At 43.9% G+C, this 27,514-nt stretch overlaps 1 protein-coding gene across 1 annotated transcript; it reads right to left on the bottom strand.

The window, feature by feature from the left end:
* Nucleotides 1–21,867: 21,867 nt before the first annotated feature.
* SDHAF4 (succinate dehydrogenase complex assembly factor 4) lies at nt 21,868–26,607 on the bottom strand. Its single transcript, XM_032804580.2, has 3 exons — nt 26,500–26,607; nt 24,793–24,945; nt 21,868–22,404 (listed from the first exon to the last, which is right to left on the bottom strand). Exons 1-3 carry the CDS (start codon nt 26,531–26,533, stop codon nt 22,295–22,297), a joined length of 297 nt encoding a protein of 98 aa, XP_032660471.1. The 5' UTR covers nt 26,534–26,607; the 3' UTR covers nt 21,868–22,294.
* Between the last annotated feature and the right edge of the window lie 907 nt (nt 26,608–27,514).

Genomic DNA, 27,514 nt, shown 5'->3' with positions numbered 1-27,514 from the left:
GGCTCTTTTGGTTAGATGCCCACTTTTTTTTTTTTTAAGCAGGGGGACTTTTTAATCCTTTACAGGTAAAGCAAGTAAAGAACAGCTACCAAGAGGGATTTTACAGCTAGCTGGCTGGCTGGGTGTTCATAAACAGGGGCTCCCCCCCTCCACCACAGACTTCATTTATCACCTTACACAACACTTGTAGAATGCAGTTCCCTGGTTTTTTACTATAAATGTAGTCAGAAACCAGGATATGGTCCATAGTAACTAGACAGTGCTGCTTACATTAGAATTTACAGGAAGGTTCATTAAAAGCAACAAGGCAGTATGTACATACATAAATGGGATTGGACTGCGCATCAGTAAGCCTAAGTAAGGGGACATATTTGAGTGTGAATTTTGAAGCCAGAACTAAAGACTCATTTATGCATAGAGATCATCCCGCCAGTGAGGAAATGGAACAGCAGAAGATAGTCTGAAAATGTAATTCCACATCTGAGAGCCTTTCAAACTAATTTTGTTTTCCAATTAAAAGTCAGTGTAAAGGCATTATTATTGCAAATGATAAATATGCAAAGAAACAACTTAAATTTTAATCAAACATTTTAAAATGTAAAAAGATTCCCCTGGGACTCAATTTTGCTCCATTAAAATCAATGGAAATTTTGCAATTGACTTCATTAGGTGCAGGAGCAGGTCGCTGCTGTGTTAGGCCTGTTTTGTACATTATTTATATTAAGAAAGTCCTTGTGGTTCTATTGACTGTATCCCTCTGCTCTCATGTTTTCTTGCAAATGGTGGAATCCCTCCCATTGAGGTATTTAAACTTAGCCTGGTTAAAACATTTACAAACATACAGTAGGGAACAGGACTCCTGTGAAGTTGGACTGACTTAGGCTATGTTTCTACTACCAATTATGTTGGTATAACTTTTATCGCTCAGGGGTTTGAATAAACCACCTCCCTAAGTGACATAAGTTCTATCAACATAAGCGCCAGTGTGAACAGTGCTATGTCGGCACGACAGTTTATCTCGCTGACATAGTTACTGCCACTTGTTGGGGATAGATTAATTTAGTTGACAGGAGAGCTCTCTCCCATTGGCTTAGAGCGACTACACCAGAAAACTTACAGAGAGGCAGCTGCACCTCTGTAAGCTTTGTAGTGTAGACATAGTATAGACATAGTCTCTAAGGAGATGCCACACTCTGAGCTGGGGATGTAATTTCCAGCTGGAATGTAATTCCCAGCTTGAGGAGAAATATCCCCGCTAGCGTTCTAAAAACAGAGTGTAGCCTCATCACACCAAGAAGCAAGCAGGACTAGCCTACGTGAGTACAATCCCATCTGAGACACCAAATATGCAGTCAGAGCAGCTGGACCCTCCCTCTGCTCACGCTGCTTTGGTGACACTATTTTCAATAGAGAAAAGAGTATGTCTCTTTGAGTGGGAATTAAATCCCACAGCTTGAAGTGTAGACATACCCTGAGGCTAGTCTACACTGCAATGTAAGCCCAAGTCTGTGGGACTCGAACCCACAGGGCTGGTGTTTGTAAACCTGGGTTTGAGCATCTTCGTTGAATACTGAGCCTAGATTTAGAATTTCTGGACCTGGATCTCATACCTGCTCTCATGCATCCACACTGTTCTACGCAGATCTGAGTCAAACCAGCCTATCTCAGGCTTCCTAGCACACTCTCCAGTTGTAGCCATTCTAGCCCTTTGTTTGTGGTGCCCTGTGGGAAAACTTGACTGTCCATCCCATGGCACTTTACAGGAAGCACTGCAGCCCACTAACACATCCGACTTTTGGGTCTGTATGCTCCTGGCAAACCGAGCCTGCAACATTGAAGTCATCATTTAAAGAACTTGTCCTGCTTGTGTTTTCATTCCTGTGTCAGGAAACGGAGTATTCATGAGATGCTGGTGGACACTTTGGTAGTGTTTTCTGATCTAACAAAGGCACTGTTGGAGGAGGATGATGCTACAGTCATGGAAGACTTGAACTGTCTGATGCGGCTTGGTATAGCCACTGATACCCCGTGTATAGACAGGTGCTTCTGGAACAAGGCCACAAGCATAAACTTATGGGATACCATCATCATGATGGAGACCTGGGATGATCAGCACTGGCTCCAGAACTTTCTCATGAGGCAAACTACATTTCTGGTATCAGAGGGGTAGCCATGTTAGTCTGTATCCACAAAAACAATGAGGAGTCCGGTGGCACCTTAAAGACTAACAGATTTATTTGGGCATAAGCTTTCGTGGGTTAAAAACCCACTTCTTTTACCCATGAAAGCTTATGCCCAACTAAATCTGTTAGTCTTTAAGGTGCCACCAGACTCCTTGTTGTTTTTGTGGATATAGACTAACGCAACAAGGCACTGAATTTAGCCGTATGAAGTGGAAATCCATCAACTTCATGAAAAAACTCGCACAGCTCCATTTCTGGAGCTCTCTGAGCAGACTGGCCTCACCCTCCAGCATCAGGGCACATACTTGAGAGCAGCCATGCTGGTCAGAAGTGACTTACTATAGCCACCTGGAAGTTGGCTACCCCAGACTGCTACAGGTCCATTGCTAACCAGTTTGGTGTTGGAAAGTCAACTGTGTTAAGTATCAGAGGGGTAGCCGAGTTAGTCTGGATCTGTAAAAGCAGCAGAGAATCCTGTGGCCCCTTATAGACTAACAGACGTTTTGGAGCATGAGCTTTCGTGGGTGAATACCCACTTCATCACATGCAACTGTGTGTTGTAACAGAACGCTAAACTGTATTATAGTCTTTAGCCACTAGATGGCACCACATGCAACATATCTTATCTGAGCACACCATAGACAAACCTGGCAGAACATTAAATGACTCTTAGGGCCCTACCAAATTCACAGTCCATTATGGTTAATTTCATAGCCAGGGGTTTTAAAATTGATCAATTTCATGATTTCAGATGTTTATATCTGAAATTTCATGGTGTAACCATGGAGATCCCGACCCAAAATGGGATCACTGGGTGGGAGGGGCAGGGTTGCAAAGTTCTTGTGTGTGTGTGTGTGCGGGCCCAATATTGACACACTCATTTCTGTGCCGTCTAGGTAGCAGCTTCTGAGCTTCCTGCAGTTAGAGGAGATTCTGGAAGGTGGAGGTGGGTAGGATCTCCCCATGCTGCTAGAAGCGCCCCAGCCAGGGGCTCCTAGCTGCTACTCCAGGCCATTGACAGATTAAGGAAGGGGTGGGGAGGCCTGGCCAATCTGGGGCACCTTGGAAAAATGGGTGCCTCAGCCCCAGAAGACACCCTAGGGTGGAAGCCCCAACTGGGTCACCCTCAGTCCTGGCAAGAGCCCCAGGGGGAAGAAGTCCTGAGCCTGGGAAGCCTCCAGCCCAGACTGCCCTGAGCCCTGGCTGGGGGACAGAAGCCCCAAGTCGCCCTGGGGCGGGGAAGGTGCGGAAGCCTAAGCCCAGTTGTCCTGGTTGGCAGGTGTGCGTGTGTGTAAGCCTTGAGCCTGGCAGATGTATTGCAAGAAACTGCTACCTGTAGGAATGTGCTACCTGTAGCAGTTACTCATATTTAAGGGACTGTAAAAAACTGCTATCAGATGTAGCAAATTCCTAGATACCAGTTTCACTTTCTTGAACACAGGCAAGAGCAGAAGCCCCCAGCCCTGGCCAAGGAAGCCCAGAGCCACGGCAGGAGCCCAAGCCCGGGCTGCCCAGGCTGGAAGGGCAGGGGGATGCCCTGAGCTCCGGCTGGAGCAACAGGGAGCAGAAGCCCCCAGTCTGGGCTGCCCCAAGCCCTGGCTGGAGCAGGGGGCAGGAGGCTCCAAGCTCTGGCTGCCCTGGCTGCAGCTGATGGGAGCAAAAGCCCCCAACACGGCAGGAGCTGCTGGGGGACAACGGGGAAGCCAGGAGCTCGGCTCCCAGAGCCGCAGCACGAATTGCAGGGTGGGTGGGGTGCGGGGGGAGGAAGGCTGGGAGCCTAGCTCTGGGGCTGTGACAGTGCAGAAGCAAGGGTGTACCACCCTCATTCCTGTGCAGTTTCTGAAGGTGGATCTGATCTCCCCACCAAAAGCAGCCATGCAGGGGAAGGACAAGTCCTGGAAGGACTAGCAGCTAGGAGCTCCAGGCTTCCAGCAGCAGGGGAGATCACATTTCATGGGGAAGAGCTGATTTCCCAGTCCGTGACATATTTTTCATGGCTGTGTGTCATAAACAGATGGTTAATGGTTAATGTCTCTTTTACCTGTAAAGGGTTACAAGCAGTGAACCTGGAACACCTGACCAGAGGACCAATCAGGAGACAAGATACTTTCAAATCTCGTTGGAGGGAAGTCTTTGTGTTGTGTTGTTTGTTTGTCCGTTGTTCTCTCTGGGTTCTGAGAGTGACCAGACGTACATACAGGCTCTCTAATCTTCTGTTTAAATTTAGTAAGTACAAAGGTAGAAAGGCGGTTTAGTCTTTTTGATTGTTTTCTTTATTTGCAAATGTGTAGTTTGCTGGAAGTATTTTAATTTGTATTGTGCTGTGGGAGAAGGTTTTCTCTCTAGTTTCTATAAGCTGAAAGACCCTGTAATATTCCATCTTGAATTTACAGTGATTATCTTTACTCTTCTTTCTTTTATTAAAAGTTTTTCTCTTTAAAAGACCTGATTGATTTTTGCGTGTATCTTGTGTAAGACGCCAAGGGGAGGGGTCTTGTACTCACTAGGTTAAGAATTGGTGGGTAGAAAGGAGAGAAAGGAGGGATTCTCTCGTGTTAGTCACTGTCTCATCTCTCACCGGGAGAGAGGAGTTTTGTAGGGGAAGAGGTGAATCTTTTCCTCTTTTGTTTTTAGATTCACTGGAGCGGTTGAATCTGTTATTGCCATCTCTGTGTGAGGGTTGAAAAGAGGAGGGGGGAAGGTGACAATTCCTCTCTGTTTAGGATCAAGCGGTTTGAATTCAACATGTGATCTTTCCTTAGGTACCAGGGAGAGGGAAGCCTGGAGAGAACAACAGTTGTGGGAAAGGGGTTTACTTTCCTTGTGTTAAGATCCAGGGGGTCTGGGTCTTGGGGTCCCCTGGGAAGGTTTTGGGGGGACCAGAGTGTACCAGGCACTGCAAGTCGGGTTGGTGGCAGCCTATCAGATCTAAGCTGGTAATTAAGCTTAGGAGGATTCATGCTGGTACCCCATCTTTTGGACGCTAAGGTTCAAAGTGGGGGCTTATACCATGACACCGTGAAATTGGCAGGGCCCCATAGATGCTGACTCTGTGGATGCCTTGGAGCTGGAGCACCCACAGAGAAAAAGTGGTGGGTGCTCTGCACCCACCAGCAGCTCCCTGCCCCACCCCAGCTTGCCTCGGCCTCCTCCCCTGAGTGCGCCTTCCCCTCTTCTCTCCCTAGCTCCCAGGGCTTGCTGCTGCCAAACAGCTGTTTTGTGGTGTAACGAGCTGGGGGAGGAGCTGGGACAAGGGCAGCTGGGGAGGGGCAAGTGGGGCAATTTGCCCCAGGCCCTGCAGGGGCCTTGCAATCCCTGGCCCGGTGGCAGTCTGGGTCTTTGGTGGCATTTCATCGGTGGGAGGCCCTTCAGTGCTGCAGAAGACATGGAGCAACTGAAGGGCCCCCCGCTGGCAAAATGCCACGGAAGATCCAGACCACCATAGGGTGAGTACAAGTGCCATAGCTCCCCTGCTTTGCCCCAGGTCCCCTGAATCCTCTGGGTGGCCCTGGCTGTAACGTGGCACACTTGGGGAGGAGGCAGGGCCAGGGTGGAGATTTGGGGAAGGAGTCCAATAAGAGCATGGAGGGGGCAGGTCAGGGGTGGAGTTGGGGCAGGTGGAGTCAGGGTAAGGCCAGGGGGGCATGAGCACCCACCGGTGCCATGAGAAGTTGGCGCTTATGCAGGGCTCTAGTGGTTGTATAGTGAATGCCTTTCTGGTGTAACTCTCTGCAAAGAAAGCTCTGTAGCCAGTCCATGTTTGGTAGAGGAGCCTGACCCGCAACTTACCTCTATAAATGGACATAAAAAACAGAATTAATTAAACTTCAGAATAAAAACTGCTATTCACTGTGATTTGGCACTGCTGTAAAGTATTTTCTTACAAATTATATCTATCAAAACTCCATGCACTATGAAATTGGTTCATGAAATGCCAACCTCCCACACAGTGAAAAAATCTGCAAACATTTCTGTAATGGGCATATATATGAATAAACATATGCAAATATATGTAGATATTTTTATTTGAGAAGTGCCTACACCTTTCAATTTAATTTTTGTGTGGGAGGTTGCTATTTAAGTGACTTCCTAGCATGGGGAGGAATGATTTATACAGTTCATCTCACTAAGGAAGGGCAAACAAGAGCAAGATCATAGTGCATGACTTTCTGTAGATGTTGATGAGATCTCGCTATCATTCAAATAAACACATGCTCAGATATTGGGATGATGGAGACCAACACGAAGCTTATCTTTGTATTGAGCCCAATACCTTGTATTTGGCTAAAGCATAGCTTCCATAGAGGCATCCAGTCTTAGAGACATTAATAGATGGAGTCTCCATCATTTCCCTTGGCTGTTTATTTCAAAGGTCAGTCACCCTCACTGTTAAAAAACTGTGTCTTATTTCTAATTTGAATTTGTCTGGCTTTAACTTCCAGCCATTGAAATAATGTTTATGACAGCAACTCCTGTGCCAACTTTTGGCTCCATCGTATATCATCATCCCTGACAAAGGACAGATCACCAGATTCACACAATGTCCATATTGGTATTGCAGTTTCAAGAATGCTTGATAACAGATCCTTTAAGTGTTTGTTTCTGTCTGAGGGATCGGAGCAAATGTGGTTGTATTATAGAGCTTGGCTGTAGACAATGGATCCTGTGGTGTGGTCTGGATGAAAGCTAGAGGCATGTAGGTAAGTATAGCGGTCAGTAGGTTTCTGGTATAGGGCGCTGTTTATGTGACCATTGCTTATTAGCACTGTAGTGTCTAGGAAGTGGACCTCTTATGTGGACTGGTCCAGGCTGAGGGCACAGCTTGTCTAGCCCACATTGACCATGTTTGGAACAACTGGCTATTAAACAAACCCCAGTCAAGACAATGAGCTATATGGGCATAAGTTATCTCCTTGTGCATAACTTATAAAACTAAAACAATTGGCTACAAGAAAATAAGTGAGCATGAATTATACAGCCAACTCTAATCACATTAAAGATTTGGCCTAACCTGATTGGTTGACCTGCTTCAAAACACAGAGGGCAGATAAGAATAAATGTGTAGAGTCTCAGGTGGGCGTGTGGGTGTGTCTTGGTATAAGAGGTTATTTGATCTGTCTGACCCACACCCCCTGAACTGAGGAAACCTGAATCACACCGCCTATCTGTACCTGGCCAGTGCGGTCGACTAAAAGGTAACGTATTCTTGGTAGGGTAAGGTTTTAAAGTAAAATAGTCTGGTTGCGTGAAATATAAGTTTATGGAGTAAAGAAGTCTGAATTGCTCGAGCTGTTTTAATCTCAAATTGTACTGACACTACAGTATTAAGAATGGTAGTGTCAGGATAATTTGATCTCAGGTTACATCAATGCTGCAGTATTAAAAATAGTACTAAGTACCTGATGTATAATATTTCTTGTACTTGAGCTTGTCTTCCTTATTCAATGCTGCAGCCTGCCAATGACCAGCAGCGACCCCAGCAACTGGCCCCTGTGGGCTGCTGGGCCAGGTCTGCCAAGGAGTAAGTAACCAAGGCAAAAACCACAGCCAGCCAGCCAGCCAGGGAGGGAGCCAGGGGAGAAAGGGGAAGTCAGGGGTGAATGAAGGACAACTGGAATAGCCTTCATGAAGTATACAAGATATTTAGAGAAAGTTTTGTCAATTTCAGGCTCTGCACTCTGCAGGCAGGACAAAACAAAAAGAGATCTGAGATTACACCCAATGTCCTAAGGACATTTCAGGTGTTTAAATCAATATATAAAGAGGGTGGATTGGAATGAAAACTACTATTTCTTTCAAAGGAGGCACAATAATTTCCCTGAATATTCAGTTTTCCCCTCCAATCCCTTTGTGGTTTTGTCTATGGGGGCTATTTGCTTTCCCTGTGAATCTTTAGTTGCTTTAGCAAAATTGCTTTGCCCAAAATAAACCCTAATCATCATGACACATCTTTCCACCATGTTCTCCATGTTTTTTGTGTTGTTTTTTTTAAACAGTAACATTTCAAAGAGGATCTGCAAGCAGTTTGGACATCACAACCATGATCCTCTGCTGGGGAGGGAATGGGATAGATTTGAACTTGGAAATGGTTCCTGATTTTGATTGTGTTTAGGAGATCCCCTTATCCCGGGGGCAGAAAAGAACTGCCCCTGCCATGGTCACATACACCCAACAACAACTGGGAGTGAAATTAACAAGGATGCCAGAAACGGCTCCTAACTCTGGGCACTGAACTGCACAGGGAACAGCTGAGTTTAAACTGTTCTTTTGCAGGCAGCAGCAGCAGGCATCTCAGCCAGTGTCCCTACTGCAAGCTAGAGCCTAGAGGAGAACCCCTGCTGGGGGTGGGGAGGGAGGAATGCAGAGCCTTGTCTGCAGCCTGGCTGGAGGAGGGGGAGGGAGGAGCCAAGTAACCAATGTGACAGTGAGTTTTCCCTTTCCACCTGCTTTTATTAGCTCTGGATTTAAGCTGTGCAGCTAAATGCTTGTATTTGTTGTGTGTATTAGTATTGGAGAGATCCCCTCATTCCGGGGGCAGAAAAGGACTGCCCCTGCCATGGTCAAACACACCCTCTCCTGACCCCCCTCCTCCCAGCTACTGTGAGTGAAATTAACACGGATGCCAGAAACCTAGACCTGGGCGCTGAACCATCAGGGAACAGCTGAGTTTAAACTATTCTTATGCAGGGAGCAGGCTTCTCTCTCCCTCCCTCAGTCAGTCTCCTTTTCTTACCGGTCCTCCATACTGGCCCATACCAGCTAACTTTCACCTCTGCCTGCTGCATCCTAGCTCAACATCCTGTTGCTGTTGTCCTGAATTGTAATCACTCTTGGGTAACGATGCAGGAGAACTTTTTATGCAGCAGGAACTCCAGTCTGCCAGGCTTCCTGTAGAACAATCCTCTCTCCCCGCACCAATCATTAATCTGCCTATCAGTCACCAGGCAGTGGAACCAGCTCCATGGCTAGGGTGACCATATTTCCCTATGCTGAATACAAGACATCTGGTAAAATTACTCTTATTCAAGCAAGTTCAACGGCAATCAATCAGAACTATGGAATACAAATGTTCAAATTAACACCAAGTTGATTGAGCCCTGTTAAAAAGAAATACTGCGTAGATGGAGTCTTTTATTTATTGTCTTATCTTTAAGGCTGTAGGGTTCACACAGGGAGAGGTCACACACACACACACTCCGGTACACCTGTCTCACACAGGAGGGGTGACCGAGAGACCTGACTCTCCCTGCCTGGCGCTCTCTGCCCTCCAAGCCTGGCTGAGCCCCCAGGACAGACCCAACTCTCCTGTTACCTGGCGCCACGTCTTCCCAAGGCAACTTGTTGGGGGGTGGGGAGGGGGCACGCAGAGTCACACACTCCCCCCCCCCATAGATTTCTGCCAGGGTTCATACCAGAATAGGGCCAGCAGCAGCCCTTCGACACTGTGCAGGAGGGAAAGGATAGGATCTGCTTGCAGGGGAAGAAGGAGAGAAGGGATGATCTGGCCCATGTCTTTGCAGAACTCATCTCTTCCTCGCCCCCACCTCCCACTCTCCTGTGGCTGGAAGCTGCTTGTCCCTGCCTACCCACACAGTGTCAAAAGGCAGCTCCCGACATAACCCAGCCACCTCTTGTCCCCCAGCTACAGCGCAGGCAGGAAGGGGTTAAGCCACAAGGATACACTGTGCACTAGGGCCCAGGGAGCCTGACTGAAGGAGCTTCAGCCAACCCAGCCAGAGAGTTGGCTCAGCAGGGGAGGGTGCCTAAGGGATGGAGTTAGAGGGTCTTGGGCTTTCCTGGGGTGCCGGCCCAACCAAAGGCAGTGGGGGAAGGAAGGAGCCTGCTATCCAGGCTGTTGGTGAGCTCAGTGCTCCGGCCAGGGTGGCTCCGCACAGTGCTGAGAACAGGATGCACCTTGCCAGGGGGGATATAATGAATGCCGGGGGTGGGGGTGGGGCAAAGGGGCAAAGCAGGGAGAGGACAGAGAGAAGGGGAGCACATAAAGGACCAATGGGTGGGCAGCAGAGGCAACACATAGCCAGCTGCCACATGGTGTCTGCCTGTACTCACCAGCCACCACGGCATGCAGCACACAGCCAGTGCCAGACGGAAGTGGGATGGGGAGCAGGGCCCTGATGGACAAGAGCCGCAATGCAGTGGGTGTTATGCTGATGGACCAGCAGGGGGAGCAGCTCGCCCCGCGCACTACAGCTTTGCCATGCCACCAGCCTTGCACACACACGCCCACCAGCAGCCACTGGATCCCCCACACTCACTGCTGGTGGGCGGGTGGCTGGTGAGGAGGGATCTAGCGAGCAGCAGGACCCACCAGTACTGATGTGGGGAAGACAGAAAATACAGGACAATTTAACCATTTTTAAAAAGAAGTCAGGATACCTGCAGGAAGACTTAAATAAGGGACTGTCCCTTTAAAAACAGGACATCTGGTCACCTTATCCGTGACAAAGATGAATGGTTTTCTCCTAGAGGCCTAGAACAACTGTTCTCTCTTTCACTCGGGAATCTTAGGCAAGTTCATCTCTTCCAGTGCCTCCAAAGCCTGAAATAATATTAACGCCATTACTAATGCGGTTACTGATGCGGTTCTCAGGCCTCTCCTCCCACACATCCAAGCCAATTTTAAAATTAAAATAGTACAATATTTTATATATAGCACTTTCCATTGTCCTCCCAGGAAGGAACCTTGGACTGAGCAGCTTCAGGGTAGAGAAATGCAGAGATGGTGAAGAATGACAGCTAAGAGAATAAAAGTTGCAAATTTTCCCTTGCTGTGACCCTGAAAGTTAGAGGGGAGAAATTTTTCACTTTTAACCCAGACAGAAAAACATCACAAATTCATCACTTTTCATTTGCCTCAGTGAAGACAAGGTACCAACCTAGGATTTTCTGACAGGCAGCACTGGAGTCCAGAACCTCTGAAACAGAAGGAAGAGGCCAAGGAATGATCTGTTGATTGAAAATGCACATGGACTTTAGAAGGAAGTCAGGCTGCCTCTTCAGTCTGCAGAGGGAGATGCTTGAGCCAGCCAGGCAGAAGCAGGCTTCAGCTTAAAGTTTGCTAGAAAGGATGGTTACAAACTACATTGACAATGACTGCCATGACTGCCAGCAGCAGCAGAAGGAGCACTAGCACCAAAGGGACCTGCTAGAGCATATCCTGCTCAAAATACTCCCCCTTATCCTCACATATGCTGTACAGAGTACAGAATGCTCTAATAACATGAATGGCATTATATGTACTGCTGTACGAACAGTTTTGTGGGCAGCACGATACGGTCGTCAGTCAGCCAAATACATGTTCCATTGCTATCCTACATTTGCTCAGTGTGTAATTAAACTTCCTTCTACCAGGTGCCCTCAGGGTAGGGCTTCAAAAGCCAGGACAGTAGAGGGTAGGCTGCGTTCCCCAAAGTAACAGTGAACACAGATACTCCGTTGATATCCATATCATTGGATGGGAATAAAGTTCCACCTTACTCAAATTCAAAAGGGCCAGATCTCCAGAATACCCTGGCATCATTTGGTCGATCCATTCATCCTACAGAGTTGATCTGTGGTCTACCAAAGCTTGCACAATGCTAGAGTAGTATCATTTCTGGTTTATACAATCAGGTGCAGATTGGGGAGGAGGGGCAGATAATGGGCATGTATGCCATCAACAGTGTAACAGATATTGCAATGAGATGCACTATTTTTAGAGGTCTATTGTATTCATGTTATATGGATTATTGTGGACTAGGGATTGTATTCTACTAGAGTGGGGAGAGAAGGGAAAGGATTACCACTGCCTCTCCAGGAACTAGAAAGAGCATGCAGCCCTGCGACTGTGACTAGCTCCAGAAAAGTACGACCCCTGGGGTGATTTGCATTTAGTGGTTCAAGCTGGGTTTCAAGAGAGGCATGACACAAAGAAAGAGTTTCGGGTATAAAGGGCCATCTTGAACTGACAGAGGGGGCTTCTTTCTGATTCAACAAACCGACATGACCTTTTGTCCATGCAGGGCCTGCACTCTGCTGAAGGACTGGAACCTGCCAGGGTCTCCACAGGACTGATGAGAGTCTACTGTTAAAGCATTTATATTCTGTTATTGGTTTATATATTTGGTCTTACCCATAAATAGAGGTGCTCTGATTTGAAAAAGCTGTTTGATTCCTTGTAAATCACTGTCCTTGGGGAAAAAAGCAAAGAACGGAAGTTGGACGTTAGAACTGCTTGAGATAATCACAGTGGCTGGCAGTGGAGCTGTAGCCTGAACTCCCTGGTCAGGAGGGAAAGTGGGACATGGGTCTCTATCCACAGAGATGTGACAGCTAGAGGCCTGAGACCTGAGTGGGCATTCCTGGAGCAGACCATAGGGGTGTGCATTTCATAGGAGCAGTTTCCCTGAAACTGCGACAGATGGTATGCCAGCAGAGTTTAAAAAGATTATTTGCTCAAAGCCCTCCATTATTTCATGGACATTTCCAATCTTCACTACTTATGGATGACCAAAAGCTATTGCCTTGCAAACCTCCATCACTGCAGCATCAAGAGTTGACATCCCAATGTCAAACTGATTATACTACCACCTACCTTGTATCTACTACTTTTCAGCAGCATATCTCAGCAGCATATCCTTTGTAAAGCACTTTACAAAGGAGGTCAATATTATTAATCCTATTTTACAGAAGGGGAAACTGAGGCACAGAAGTGAAGTGACTTTTCCAAGGTCACCCACCAGAACAGTGGCAGAGCTGGGAATAGAACACAGGTCTCCTGAGACCCAGTCCAGTGCTCTATCCACCAGAACACACTACCACTCTCACTGAGCCACTGAATCTGCAGCAGTTTCGGGTGGGCAGCTTCAAGACAGCAACATCAACCCACATCTGGATTGGTATGGCCCATCCCATCAGTGCATCCTAGCACTGAAGGAACAGAGCAAATTCCTCATACAGGCCCAGGAATGTGGCCTTCCTCATGCAAAAGTTCTGGGCCCAGTGCTGGTCATCCTAAGTCCCACCGTCTGTAGTCCTGCTCCGGAACCACCAGTCAGCACAGGAGAATTCCTCAGCTATGAAAATCTGCATGGGCTGTCTCCACTCTGCCATTCTGTCTACATGCCATCTGTGTGATCTTCTTAGCAAAGCACACTGCTACCTTCTGAGGACGAGAAGCCACACTGAAAGGCTCTCCACTGCATCTCCTGCCCTGTATCTGCCACCTGTGCTCAAACTGAGAATTCCATTAATGACGACATTTGGTACTGGTACTAAGAAGGATCCATGCCTTCACACTGGAGCACAGGCCATGAACACAAAATCAGAAATGATGTGCGATAACGAGCTGCTGGGCTAATACCAATTCCACTCATGTGCCCAGAAAGAACACACAACTTTTCCCACAATACCCCATGACAGATTTTTAAATATCATCTCACACTAGCACAGTGCTAAGAACCAACAACTGCACTCCAGTGTTGCACCTTGATACCCTCTTCCACTCGGTTTCCAAAAACACGGTTTGATTGCAGAATCTGTCACTCAGGTACCTTTATTTGGTCTACAGTAACACTATGCCCAAGAAGAACAGGAGTAGTGGCCCGGCTCAAAGGCACAAGGTAGGGGGGTGTCATAAACAGATAGTAGGAGTTAATAGAACAGAAGTACTTTATATCTCTTTTGACTGTAAAGGGTTAACAAGTTCAGTAAGTCTGGCTGTCACCTGACCAGAGGACCAATCAGGGGACAGGATACTTTCAAATCTTGAGGGAGGGAAGTTTCTGTGTGTGCTGCTGTTAGAATTTTGGTGTTTTTCTCTCTGGCGTTCTGACGACAGTGGACCGGACGTGCAAAACCAGGTTTCTCTCAATACTCTCCATACAGGGCTCTTATCAGTTTACAAAATAGTGAGTAATAGGTAGATCGATGAGTTAGGCTTATGTTTGTTTTCTTTATTTGCAAACGTGCATTGGCTGGAAGGAGTTTTAAATGTGCATCTTGGCTGAAAGGAGTTTAATTGTGTATTTGGCTGGAAGGAGGTTCAAATTTGTATTTTTGCTGAAAGGATTTTAATTTGTGCTTGTATACTTAGGCTGGGAGGGTATTCCCAGTGTCTATAGCTGAAAGACCCTGTACCTATTCCATTTTAAATTTACAAAGATATTTTTTCTCTCTTTTAATTAAAAGTTTCTTGTTTAACGAACCTGATTGTTTTTATTTCTGGTGTGAGACCCCAGAGACGGGGTCTGGATTCACCAGGGAATTGTGGGAGGAAAGCAGGGAAGGGAGAGAAAGGCTTAATTCTCTCTGTGTCAGGATTACTTTCTTCTTCTCAGGAAGAGTCTGGGAGTGGAAAGAGAAGAGAGGAGGAAGGTGATTTTCCTCTCTGTTTTAAAGATCAAGGAGTTTGATCATAGTAATCTTCCAGGGTAACCCAGGGAGGGGAAGCCTGGGAGAGGCAACGGAGGGGAAAGGCGTTTACGTCCTTGTGTTAAGATCCAGAGGGTCTGGGTCTTGGGGGGTCCCCGGGCAAGGTTTTGGGGGGACCAGAGTGTACCAGGCACTGGAATTCCTGGTTGGTGGCAGCGCTTATTAAGCTGGTAATTAAGCTTAGAGGAATTCATGCTGGTACCCCATCTTTTGGACGCTAAGGTTCAGAGTGGGGAATTATACCATGACGGGGCGGGGGGAAGCAGGGTACATCACAAATCCAAAGTTACACAGCAAAACTTTTTCTTATATACCTCATTATGAACACCTGCATTCCTGACTATACATTGCATCATGCGCTTCAGGAACTAATCCCTGTACCATGTGCTCTGGCCATATGATATTCCTGTATAACCTCATCTCTATACTCCAGGTTTATCTTGTCCATTGTCCCAAGTACCAGAGACCTAGTTTCTGATTATCTTAGCTAGACAGACTCCAGCCTAATACTTGTTATGCCTTAATTTACAATTTACTCTTCCATTCACCTTCTCAAGCATACACACGCTAAGAAATGAGATTTTACTTATGTCAGATTGGGCATGTCAAGTCTACACCTAGAAGGTCTAGCACCTCAGTCAGTTCAGCATGTGGATGTAGCAACTTGAGTATAGTTTGAGTTACTTGTTGCAGAGAGGCAGCTCTCACCTGAGCTACGATAGGACCATCAGTGGCTATATAGCACAAGTGGAATAACTTGTATTAACCCTTTAGTAAAGACCAGCCTTGAGACATCAATTCCTATTTTAGTCCATCACTCTGATCACTCAGGAGGTTATCAGAATGTAAAAATGGCTATACTGGGTCAGACCAACCTCTCTGGGTTGGTGTAGTTCTGGGGGAAAAACTGGGAGATGGATGACTTGTTTGATGTGAAATGCAAATGTGACTTTAGGTAAGAAGTTAGCTTTCAGTGCCTCTGTAACAGAGTGAATACTCTGCTCCTTCTAATTAATTTATTCTTAAATCCATGAGGCCTGGAGCTTTTTTATAGTCATATCTAAATGCACAATACTATAACTGACTTCTAGTGCCTGGGAATTGCAATAGCACTTATTTCAATAAAGTCATGTTACACTGAGTTTTCACCAGAGTTTCTTCTGTTCCTAAAGGAAGAAAGGAATTATCCCATCTCTACCATAAGTAAACATGGAGATATGCTGAATTTTTCAAGGCAAACATATGGCCAAATTTGTTCATTCTTAATATGGCAAACATTCACTGGGCAGTTTCTGCAGTAGTAACAGAAATTAAGGTCATTAAGGTACAAATTAGTGTGCTCAATTTTACTGCCTGCTTCCTTTCATACCTTATTACACTGCAACAAAAATCCTTAACTTATACTAGTCACACATACCCCTTCCACCAATATTGAGAGGTAAAAAGGGAGCACTAACGTGCTCATCCTAACATGCAGTTTGAATTTCTTAAGTCTGTGTCAGTTGGTATACAAATTATCAAAAGAAAAAAAGTGTTTTCATAGCAAGTCTCTTTTGAAAGCATTAGATTTGTTACTGAAATTAAGCATTTCAGACCATCATATGCACACAGGTAGAGGTACATTCTGATACTGCTCACTTACACTCAGGCGACATATTTTTGAAAAAAGCGCAAATAAAAATCAGTGTCTTCTAAATCATTCCTTCTCCCAAAAGAAAATAACTGTCTTGCTATATTCCTTTTACATTTCATGTTGCTCAAAATGTTTTATTTTTAAAAGGAATATGGTCCTTCAAGGAATAAAACCAAAGTAAGTATTACATAAAAAGACACCACTATACAGCCTATTGGTATATCTGTGATGACTGTATTGTAACTTAACTGAAAAGATAGTACAAGTTTTCTAGTTAAAAAAATACACATTTTCTTGTGATTCTCAAACTAGGAATATTATGCCCCAAGGAGTTTTATAAGAACATTCCATGATCTTTAATAAACATCTTCCGTGATCGAAGGTAGTTTTACTGCCTCAGTTACAAAAAATCCTTCCATTATAATTATTTTGTAAAATTAACGCTGAAATATTTGCCTCACAAATAAAGAGACACCATCATGCTCTGGGGTACAATCCAGACCAGTAAGCAATTGTGTCACTGCCTGCCCTGTAACTCTAAGTACCTTAAATGCTCTGCTGCTGTGGCTTGCAGCCTGGACACTGACAGTCATCAGACAAGCAAGTACTCAGTGTCTGTGTGTTAAACATCTCTGGACATCACTCTGCTTCCAGCAGCCTTCTTGTTACACCCCAGCCACATTCTGGCGTATATCAATCGTGGTTACTTCTAGCCATGTGACTCCAACACACTCCCAGTCCTGAATTTTCACCAAACCATGCACTCTGCAATACCCAATCTTTTCCTGGACCATTCAAAGGAATAATAAGATTAGTTTGCTCTTTTAAAGAGTCAATACCTAGCAGCTTACCACATTAACTAGAGTTAACAATCACTTCAATTCAAATACAGTGCTGGACTGAGTTTAGATTAAGACAAAACAAGTTTATTAACAACAGGACATAGGTTAAGTGATGCCAAGTAAAAGAAATAAAGGTAGAGATGGTTACATACAGCTAAACATTAAAAACACATCTAAAAGTCTAAAACTTCATCTAGCCAAGGTACAGACTTTGTTTAAGATGGTTTCTCTCATCCATCATTTTGTCCAGCACAGCTAACTCTCTCTCAATCACAACTTCCCACAGAAGTACAGGGTGCTGGTTCCCCTTGTTTTCCTAGGTGAAAGATAATTTGGCATTCCTTGCCTCCCTCTTCTATATAGTTCAATGAACCTCTAAAATAGATTCTTCAGTAGGTTACCCCCAAAATAAAGTTCATTCAAACTGTGAGGAAGAAGACATGGAGTCAGGTGATGAAGAAAGTTCCATGCTGGTTTCTTCCCCTTCTGGTATTTATTAAAATGCAAATTTAAACTGTTCCCACCCTCCCCGTTGTTTAAGTGAACGGCAACTTGACATGTGATTGCTAATCAACTCTGATGACACCTGGCTGGGGGCACCAGCTTGTCCTTTGTCTGGGAGAAGCCTGTTTGCCCACTCCCCAGATGGGTCTGCTAAACACATTTTAGTTCCACATTTCCTTCATATTTATACGGTCCTTGGGCATTTACCATGCACACACCACACAAGACTATTCATGATCAGTGTGTTATTAGTTTTCCAGTAATACCTTACATGACACACATCAGATATGACATTAATGAATTGGAGTTCACTGACCTTGTTGGGCCAGCTGTAACTCACTACCAGATAGCAGTGAGCCCCTTGCCTCTTGTAGTGGGATGCTGTTAGGTCACAGATTTATAATGAAAATGCTCCAGAACAGCGAAGAGCAGCTTTACATACCTTGTCAATAAAAGTAACCGTACAGTAATTATTTGCAAACATTGGCATCATATTAAAATTAAGAAAAATAAGATAAAAAGTAGACAAAAGAGTAGAAACAGATGTATTAACAAAGAAGATGTACTGGAAAACAAAATGTATAACTCTCCTGCTATTTAACAGCAACAGATAAAGAACAAAAACAGGAAAAGCTGATAGGAGATTCCACTGAAAAAGGATTAAAGGATTAGAATGTAATTAAGTCCACTCAATAGAGTTTTATGGAAAATAGGTCTTTTCAGACAAACCTGATTTCATTATTTGATGATACTGCAGGTTTGGATGATAAAAGGTAATTGGTAGATGTAATCCACTTAGACTTTTGTAAGGCATTTGATTTTGTACTGCACAATATTCTGCTTAAAACATTAGCATTATACAACACCAGAGTATACATTAAATGAATTAACAACTGGCTACCTGACAGATATCAAAAAGTAGTTGTCAACGAGGAATAACTGAATGGGGGTATTTCTAGTGGGATTCCACAGGGATTGGTACTAAGCCCTTTGCTATTTAACATTTTCACAATGATCTAGAAAGTAAATATAAAATCACTGATGATAAAATTTCCAGATGATATACTGTCAGTATAGCACAAAGATGAGGACAGGGCAATCATATAGAGGAATCTGAATTTCATGGTAAGCTGTGCCTATTCAAACAAAATGTGTTTTAATACAATTAAATGCAAAATCATACATCTAGGAACAAAGAATGCAGGCTATACCTATAGAATAGAAGACTGTATGCTGGAAAACAGCAACCCTGAGAAGGATTTAGGAGTCTCAGTGGACAAGCAAGTGAACATGAGCTCACAGCGCGATGATGTGGCTAACAGGGCTAACACGATCCTTGGATATAAACAGGGGAGTAGTGAGTAGAGGAGTAGGGAGGTCCACATTTTACTAAGGATGAACATTGGAGAGGGTGTAGAAAAGAGCTACAAAAATTATTCAAGGGCTGGAGCAAATGCCCTCCAGTGAGCTCAATCTGATTATCTTATCGAAAGAAATTGAGAGGTGACTTGATTACAGTATCAAAGTACATTCATGGGGAGAAGATACTTGGTACTAACGGGATGTTTAATCTAGCAGACAAAGGCATTACAAGAATGACAGCTGAAACCAGATGAATTCAAATTAGAAATAAGGCACAAATTTATAATAGTGAGGGTGATTAACCATTGGAACAAACTACCAAAGGAAGTGATGGATTTTCCAACTCTCCATATCATCAAATCAAAAACAGATATCTGTCTGGAAGACGCGCTTTAGGCAAAATAGTAAGGTTTTACTGAAATCTAAGGTACTTGGCTCAATACAGGGGTAATTGGGTGAAAATAAACAACCTGTGGCATACAAGAGGTCAGACTAGATTATCTAATGGTCCCTTCTGGCCTTAAAATTTATGAACCTGTGAAAATAAATCCATTTTTCTCCAGACAGGATTTAACCAATTTTGAGGTAGTTTTCTTTATTTATCCAACAAAAAATACACATACATGTAATTATATAAGCTACAGGAGATAATGGTTGTCTAAGCCTCATATCTGGCACTCCTAGATCACTTTAAATCATAAATTCCAGTCCCAAGAGGGTCAACTAGCCCTCCAACTCTCTGAGATTGATAAATTGAGTGTCATACAGTTTACTATGTCAGTTTTCAAGACAAAATTAAAAAACGGAGGTCCTGTATGCTTTGCACAAACAATAAAAAAAATTCATGGCACTTTTCAAGAGTAGCAGTTTGGCCTGGAGCCCTTGATTAAAACTTCCCTTACCCCTTAACTACTGTGCTATACATCAATTAGATGCTGGCCTGTTCGTCAGAAGTGGCTGCATTTCACTATATAGTGTTTCACAAATTGTGTGTGTGTGTTATATATATATCACACATACAATTTGTAAAACATACTGCTTCAAGCCTTGGCCAATCACATTAATGTTCTCCAAAGCATTATGAGTAATTTTGGACAACTTTTGCTCAGATTCGTGTTATTTTTTGATATCTTGATCTTTCAGCATGGAAGAAACTATAAATATTAAATATTAGTACACTTAAGAGTTTTGGTTTTAAATATTTTTCAATAAGATTATCACGATCATCAGTTTCACATCACCAGTCTTGCATTAAGGAGTGAAAACACTACTGAAGATTAGTGCACGATGTAATTACCTGCTACAAAAAGTTACTTTATAGCAATGATGTTGCGTGTTTGAATTTAATAACAATTTGAGATTGTCAAATAACTGTCTCAAACTAATATATAATTAAAGATAATGAAGTAAAGATTAATACAGCATTATACACAATACAGAAAGACATACCTTATCACATTCTAGTGATGGTGAAGAGAAGGTTTGGTACCCTCCTCTGTACCTAGTAGAATGCTGACAGTGTTCATTCCTGAACTATCTTTCTAACCCTCTGTTTCACACCCTGTAAAAAGAAAAACTCCTGTTTGGAGGGAAAACTGCTTTCCCATGATCAATTTCACTATGTGTTCTGTTTTTTACATTTTCATTTTACCTAATTACTTAGGGAATTTCTTTTATGGTTTCTTTAGGTTACGTGATTGATAAGCTAAAGGGAACTCTAAGCTAGTTATTACTGACAGCTGTGACAACCAGCAGTCATTAATGAATTAAAATAATTTTTCAACAGATCCTTATTTCATTCATTACAGAAAACATCTGCAATAACAAGTACCTCTTATCACATAACATAATTATATCATAGGCATCCCTTCTCAATCATCCAGTCTTGTTTACCTCATATTTCTATAGACATTTTTATTAGTTTGAGGGTATCTTTCCCCTAGACATTTGATTCCCACAGAATTGGAGGGACCAGCAGTACATGAGGTACAGCCAAATACTCAATCACATGAAATTCCTGAATAAAGGTCACTAATAGGTTAAGAACCAACACTCTGGACCTTAGAATTCAAACACACTCTTTGCTAATATATTAATGATTCTGGGAGACTAGTTAATATGCTACTGCTGGGGGAATTCTGCACATCTGATGACATACACAGAATTCCTCTGTCTCGCATAATTTTGTATTTTCCCCATATAAAACATTTTGCCTAAGAATTGCTGCAGTTCCGCCTTTTTCTCACCAGAGGTTGCTGTGGAGCCAGAACAGCTGCTGTGTTCATGCCCCTGTTCTGGCACCACAGCAGCCTCTGGTGGGCAAAAGGCAGACCTGCAACACTTCTTAAGCAAAATGTATTTTATGCGGGAAAATAAAAAATTCTATGCCCACTGCTGCAGAATTCCCCCAGGAGTAGAAGTTCATCACAGCACCCTGCCTGCAGAGTCAGGTTAGGGCAGAGTGCAGCACACAAGGCTGCTGGGGGTTCAGAATGGTTAGTGGAGGGGGACAGACTGGAGCATGAGCTCAAGAGCTAGTGGGATGATAGTGTTGAGCCTGGGGTGGGGGGCTGCAGAACCCCATGTGGTTGGAGGTATGTGTGCAGGGACAGGGACAGATGTGCCTGACTGAAAGGGAGAGGCTTGGGGTCAGCCAGAGTCTGCATAGGGGAGGCTTCCCAAATCCCTAACAATTCCCCCCCCACAAAAAACCCCTCCCGCCCTCACCCAACAAGTTCACTCCTAGGCTCCTTCCCTCTCCCTCATCTCCTTGGTTACCCCCGACTCCCTCAACCCTTTCCACTGCTTCAGACAGGTGCAGGAAATACAGTTCTATATTTTAATTTAAATTAATTACACAAAGTTCTGTATTAATATGCCTAGTAAGGAATATATTTGTAAAAAAAAAAAAAAAATTTACCAGAATCTTTTATTTTTTGGTCTGTATTGTTACAAACATATTTACTGATAGATATATTGAAATAAATTACCAAAATAATTGAAACTGGCATGATTATATTGTGTTATTTTGACAAAATAATATATGCAGAATTTTCAAATATTGTGTGCAGAATTTTTAATTTTTTGGTGCAGAATTCCCCCAAGAGTAATATGCAAATGAATTTAATATACAAGTAAGAGAGGACTAAAAAGGTTAATATTGACTAACAATGTTTATTTGCAGAAAACATCTCTCAGCATATTCCTCAAATACACGTTGGAAAAAAGAAGCTCCATTTAAGAATTAAAAGGAACAATTAGGTGAAATTTCTCTATCTTCAGTAAATTCTTTAAACAAGTATCAAACACGCTATTAGCAATATAGATACATTTGTGCATTAAAAATCTATACAACGTCCTTTTCTCTCCCAATCTCCATAACGAGTAGGTTCAGGGCCTTTGGGTCCACCCTTTTCCTTTGTAGCAGGATTGATGTCATCTGGAAATTCTAAAACGATATGGAAACTTAAGAGCCTGGATAGCCATCTGTCTTGGATGGTTTAGACACAAAAATTCCTGCATTTTGGCAGGGGATTAGACTAGATGATCCTTGCGGTCCCTTCCAACTCTATAGTTCTATGATTAAAAGACCAATAAAGTTGGCAGATACAGTACAAAGGTAAAAATTCATAGTGTAACATGTTTGCATCCATTTATAACAAAAGACTGATCTTGATTTAAAAAATAAATAAATTTAGGTTAATGCAATAGCAATTTCAGGGAGCTTAGGGCTAAAAATCTTGGCCACAATCATCAAATATAGGTATCTATGGTCATAGAATATCAGAGCTGGAAGGGACCTCAGGAGGCCAGATAGTCAAACTTGCAGGACCAATCCCCAGACAGATTTTTGACACAGGTGACTAAATGGCCCCCTCAAGGATTGAACTCACAACACTGGGTTTAGCAGGCCAATGCTCAAACCACTGAACTATCCTCCCCCATATTTGTATATGGAGATATACCATCACATAGAACTGGAACAGCCCCTGAAAGGTCACTGAGTCCAACTCCTTGCCTTCACTAGCAAGACCAAGTACTGATTTTTGCCCCCAGATTCCTAAGTTTCCCCTCACAGACTGAGCTCATGATCCTGGGTTTAGCAGGCCAATGCTCAAACCACTGAACTATCCCTTCCTCCAAACCTAAAACCATAATTAGGTACCTTAATAAAAGTGACCTGATATTAAAAGATACTGAGCATCCACAACTACTACTGAATTCAAAATGAGAATTTACTGAATTGAATAGGAGCTGATGAGCTTAACACCTCTGAAAATCGGTCCACTTTTCACTCTTGCTTAAGTTCCTAATTTTAAGCACACAAAACCGAAAATTCTGGCCAAGCTTCATTCTGTCTGTAATTTTCTTTTTGTGATAGTGGGAAGACATCTCAGTTTACATAAAAATAACTGAGTTTTCACAGAAGTAATAATTTCTAACAGACATTGTATGTAGATTGTTATTGCTTTTATGAAGAAGGCACCAGGTACTATGATGGTGGGCAGAAGCATAAATCCCTAAACCAGATGGATAAGCTAAAAAAATAGAAATACATCTTTAACTCACATATATTTAAACGTGCCTCATCGTGTTGCCTTGTTCGGCATCTACATAGATTTTTAAACATCAATATTTGTATCTGATTCTGGCACGGGTAGCAGGAGAACAAATGCTTTCTCTCTAAGATGAAGCTATAAAACTTATCAAAATATCTAAGCAGCAGCAGAATCTCAAGAGACTCCTCAGTGGAAGCGACATAACAGCAGTGGATAGTGAATGGTTAATTAAAGTCCTCATTTGCTATCTGGTTAACAGCCAGCATAGAACTGAGCTGTTGGCCTTCTGATGATTGCTGCAGTGTCAGCAGCAGTAAGACCAGGCACAGGGAAAATTAAAATTCAAGGATTTTTCTGGCTTAGCTAGCCCTAAAACACAAAACCTCTAAACATGAACAAAATAATTATGTATTTGTTAAATTAATATCACTGGTGGCATTTAATTCTTTGGGGGGGTAAAAGGATATAAGACAGAATCAGAATTAAGCGTGTCTTTCTGCTTACCCGACCTCTCCAAATCTGAATAATTCCTGATGGTAATCACAGTCCAATACTGCTCACAGCCTCTTATTTTTTAAAATAATTTACATAGCACTATAAATGTTTATGGTATTTACAGACATGTAAAAAAAGCCATGCACTAGTCAGTTTAAAAGTAAATTAGATAGTCTGATTATAAAGCACAAATTCTAAGAGACAACAAAAGGCAACTGATCATGGTGCAATGGATGAGTGTGGCTACAGATGAAACATGCTACATGAGTTTAAAGTAACTACCTGTTTTAGGCCAAGCGGAATGGCTCCTAGAAAAGCATGTGTACACTTATGTAGTTCATACTTACTTTCTTGTGATTTATAGCAATGGTAACAATCTAAGGCCCCAATCCTGCAGGCATTTCCACGTGGAACCCCACTGAAATCAAGTGCAAGGAGCTTTACAGCACCAATGCCTAAAGCAGCAGTTTGTATATTAAACAGAGTTGGTGCTCTGATGCTTTTGTTTTAATGCCACTGTATACAACTCATAGAATTTAAGGCCAGAAGGAACCACCAGATCATCTATTCCCACCTCCCAGTGCACTATAAAATAGTCTAAAATGGTATTTAATGCGAGCTATGAACATATATAGCATGTTTCAGAGTTCTCTTACGTAACACCTGATCCCGAGAAGTGCTGAGCATCCACGGCTCAGGTAAGATTTGCAGGCACTCAGCATCTCTCTGGATCAGGCCTTTAATTAGTACTTTTTTTCCTTTTTAGAAAAACCATGACTTACTTTCCAGTGGTTCTCTCTCTCTATTGGACTCCTCTGGTTCATCAAGACGACCTACTGGTAATTTTGATTTTTTAGGGGATTTCTGTATAGGTTCAGACTTTCCTTCCACATTAGAACTAGTTCTCCTCACAGAGCTGCACAGGAGACCTGGCCCTATCAAACAAATGCATATTAACATGTAAGTTTGTTAAAATGTAACAGTTTTATGCTGAATAATTGCATCAACCAGCAGTTAAAAATTCTCATAAATTCACTCAACTCCACGTACTAGAGAATGAAGCATTCATTCTGAGCAGGAGCATAAAAAGATTTGTTTACTATTCAATGTGCAGGAAGCCCTAAGACATCAGTGTACATTCTTAATTTTAGACTCTTAATTTTAGAAGCAGATACTGAAAGAAACAGTGTTTGGTCTATATCTTGGCCCTCAAACTTGATAAGATTATAAACAACTTGAAGCATCCAGTCTTATATTTCAGAGTCAAGATAATAAGTATGCTGGCATTTTCCAGTGCACACATTTCTCCCCCCAGGAGTGGGCTTCAACTTCCTCCCAGCAACCTCTTCATTTCTGGGGGGGTGGTCTACTCCCAGCAGCTAGCGGGAGTCTGCATCCGGAGTTTAAGCTAGACAGCATGTCTTAATGGCAGGTGCTGGGACACTGTGCAGCCCCTTGCCACAGCAGCAAAGCAATTCCAATCAAAGCCTTCAGTGAGGAAACAGACAATCTGAGGAGATCTGAATTCAATCTAAATTATATAATCAACATGTACATACAAAATTAAAAGAAAAATATTGATTTTCTCAGAAAGACCCATCAACATTTAAAAAGTGAATTTGGGAAAACATCTGGCAAGAGCCCCACTTTACAATTAATCACAGGCAAGTCATGTGTGAAAACCTGTCAGTTCGTCAAATCACAGCGCTATAAACAAACAAATGTAGGGAAAGCAGAATGTTTGCAATGAGCTGTCATTTAAAAACATCCAGTAGATGCCTAGGTACGTTTGGAGATCGTTATCGTTATGGCAGAATATGAACACTTTAAAAAACGGAGACGACGGGAGAGAGTTTAAAAAACAGGGAAATCCTTCCTGAAGGAAACGTCCATGATACAAGATGACCAATGCAAGGTAGAAAAAGCAGTATGTTTACAGAGCAAAAGAGAAAGCAAGGGGACAAATCCTTTTAACTCCCCTCTGCCCTAACTCCACAGACATCTCCCTGATGCTGGGCCTAGCGGTGACCTCCAAAATAATTAAATTCAGATCAAAATACCACGCTTGGTGCGCAATCTGTTGCTAAGCTGTAAAAAGGGCCGCAAACTCAGGGGCTACTACAGAGGGAGCTGCAGGCAGCTCTGGCCAGTTATCAAAGGGGGGTTCGGCCTGGACCCGTCTCGCTGGTCAGTGCCCAGTGGAGAGGGCGGGGGGGGCGCAGCCTGACCATGATGCTGCCGGTGGAGGCCAAGCCCAGCAGCGGCCACTTCACCAGCTGCGCGGACAGGAGCCGCCTGTGCCCGGCCTCCAGCAGGAGGCGTCACCAGAGCCCGAGGCAGCAGGCCGGATCCACGCAGCCGCAGCGACCCACAGCCAGCGCCCAGCCACGCTCCGCCCTCAGCGCCCCCGCGCAGGCCCGGCCCTTAAACACTGCGCCCGGCGCGGACGCATCGAGCAGCCCAAGCCGGCCGGGCCCCTGGCCGCTTACTGGTTGCCCGGCCCAACAGCAGCCGCAGAGCCATGCCGCGCCAAGCTGCGCGAGACGCTAGGCAGGGGCGAGGTGCGGCCTGAGCCTGCGCGGCAGCCGCCCCCTCACCCCGCCTGGGAGGCGGCGCCGCGCTACGCTGCGGGCGGGGGCAGGGCTGGGGGAGCAGCGCAGGGCGGGGCAGCCGCAGACCTGTCCCTTTCCCGCCAGCCCGGATCGCCTCCCTTTTCCTCGCTCCGGGCCGCGTGTCCGGGAGGCTGAGCAAGATCGCGACCCTGCCGCTGTTCCCCGCCTGATTCACGGCGCTCCCCAGAGGTAGGGGCGCGGGGCTCACGGCTGGATGCGCAGCAGCAGGGGAGCGCTGCAAAGTAGCTCTAGCAAAGCGGTGTTTACAGCACTTTTCTCATAAACCAACGTGTGAGCCTGTTCACTGTTCGTATTAATAACAAAGCGTGTTGAAGTTTCCGATGCAGAAGGGGGACTGGACCAGGCCAGAACTATCCCCTTCAGCTTCATAAATCCCTCAGCTACTCCACTTAGTGAGAGATGCTTCAGAAATACTTGTAAACGGCCCTGCTCTCCCTCCATTAGGGCCCTCTCTGAAAACAGTGGAAAAAACTATTCTGTGCAGTAAGTGCAAAATATGCTTCTAGAATGAAGAGGAGTCAGGAATACAGGTGGCAGCACTAAACAGAAAAATTGTTACAGTCTGCCCCATTCCCCTCCGGGGAAAATACAAGTCTGGAGAATTTAGATATAGGAACACACAAAAGCACAGCCAAGAAGATAAAGCTTCTGTTGTTCCCTTGTCTACAAACAGAGTGTACCAATCTTCACTAAATCTGCATGACTCTCTTCTATGGACACTCAAATTTAAGTGTCTTACATTGATTTAGCTTGTCAATCCCTGATCAGAGTAAGTGAAACCAATATAAAGCATGCTTAAATCAATCTGAGAGTGTCCACACAATAAGACTCAAGTAGTTTAACTACATCTGTTTCTAAAAACAATTTACAT

The sequence above is a fragment of the Chelonoidis abingdonii genome, chromosome 3 (assembly GCF_003597395.2).
Source record: "Chelonoidis abingdonii isolate Lonesome George chromosome 3, CheloAbing_2.0, whole genome shotgun sequence".
Taxonomy (NCBI): Eukaryota; Metazoa; Chordata; order Testudines; family Testudinidae; genus Chelonoidis; species Chelonoidis abingdonii.
Note: the sequence above shows the minus strand (reverse complement) of the source record. Positions and strands in the feature narration are given on the sequence as shown.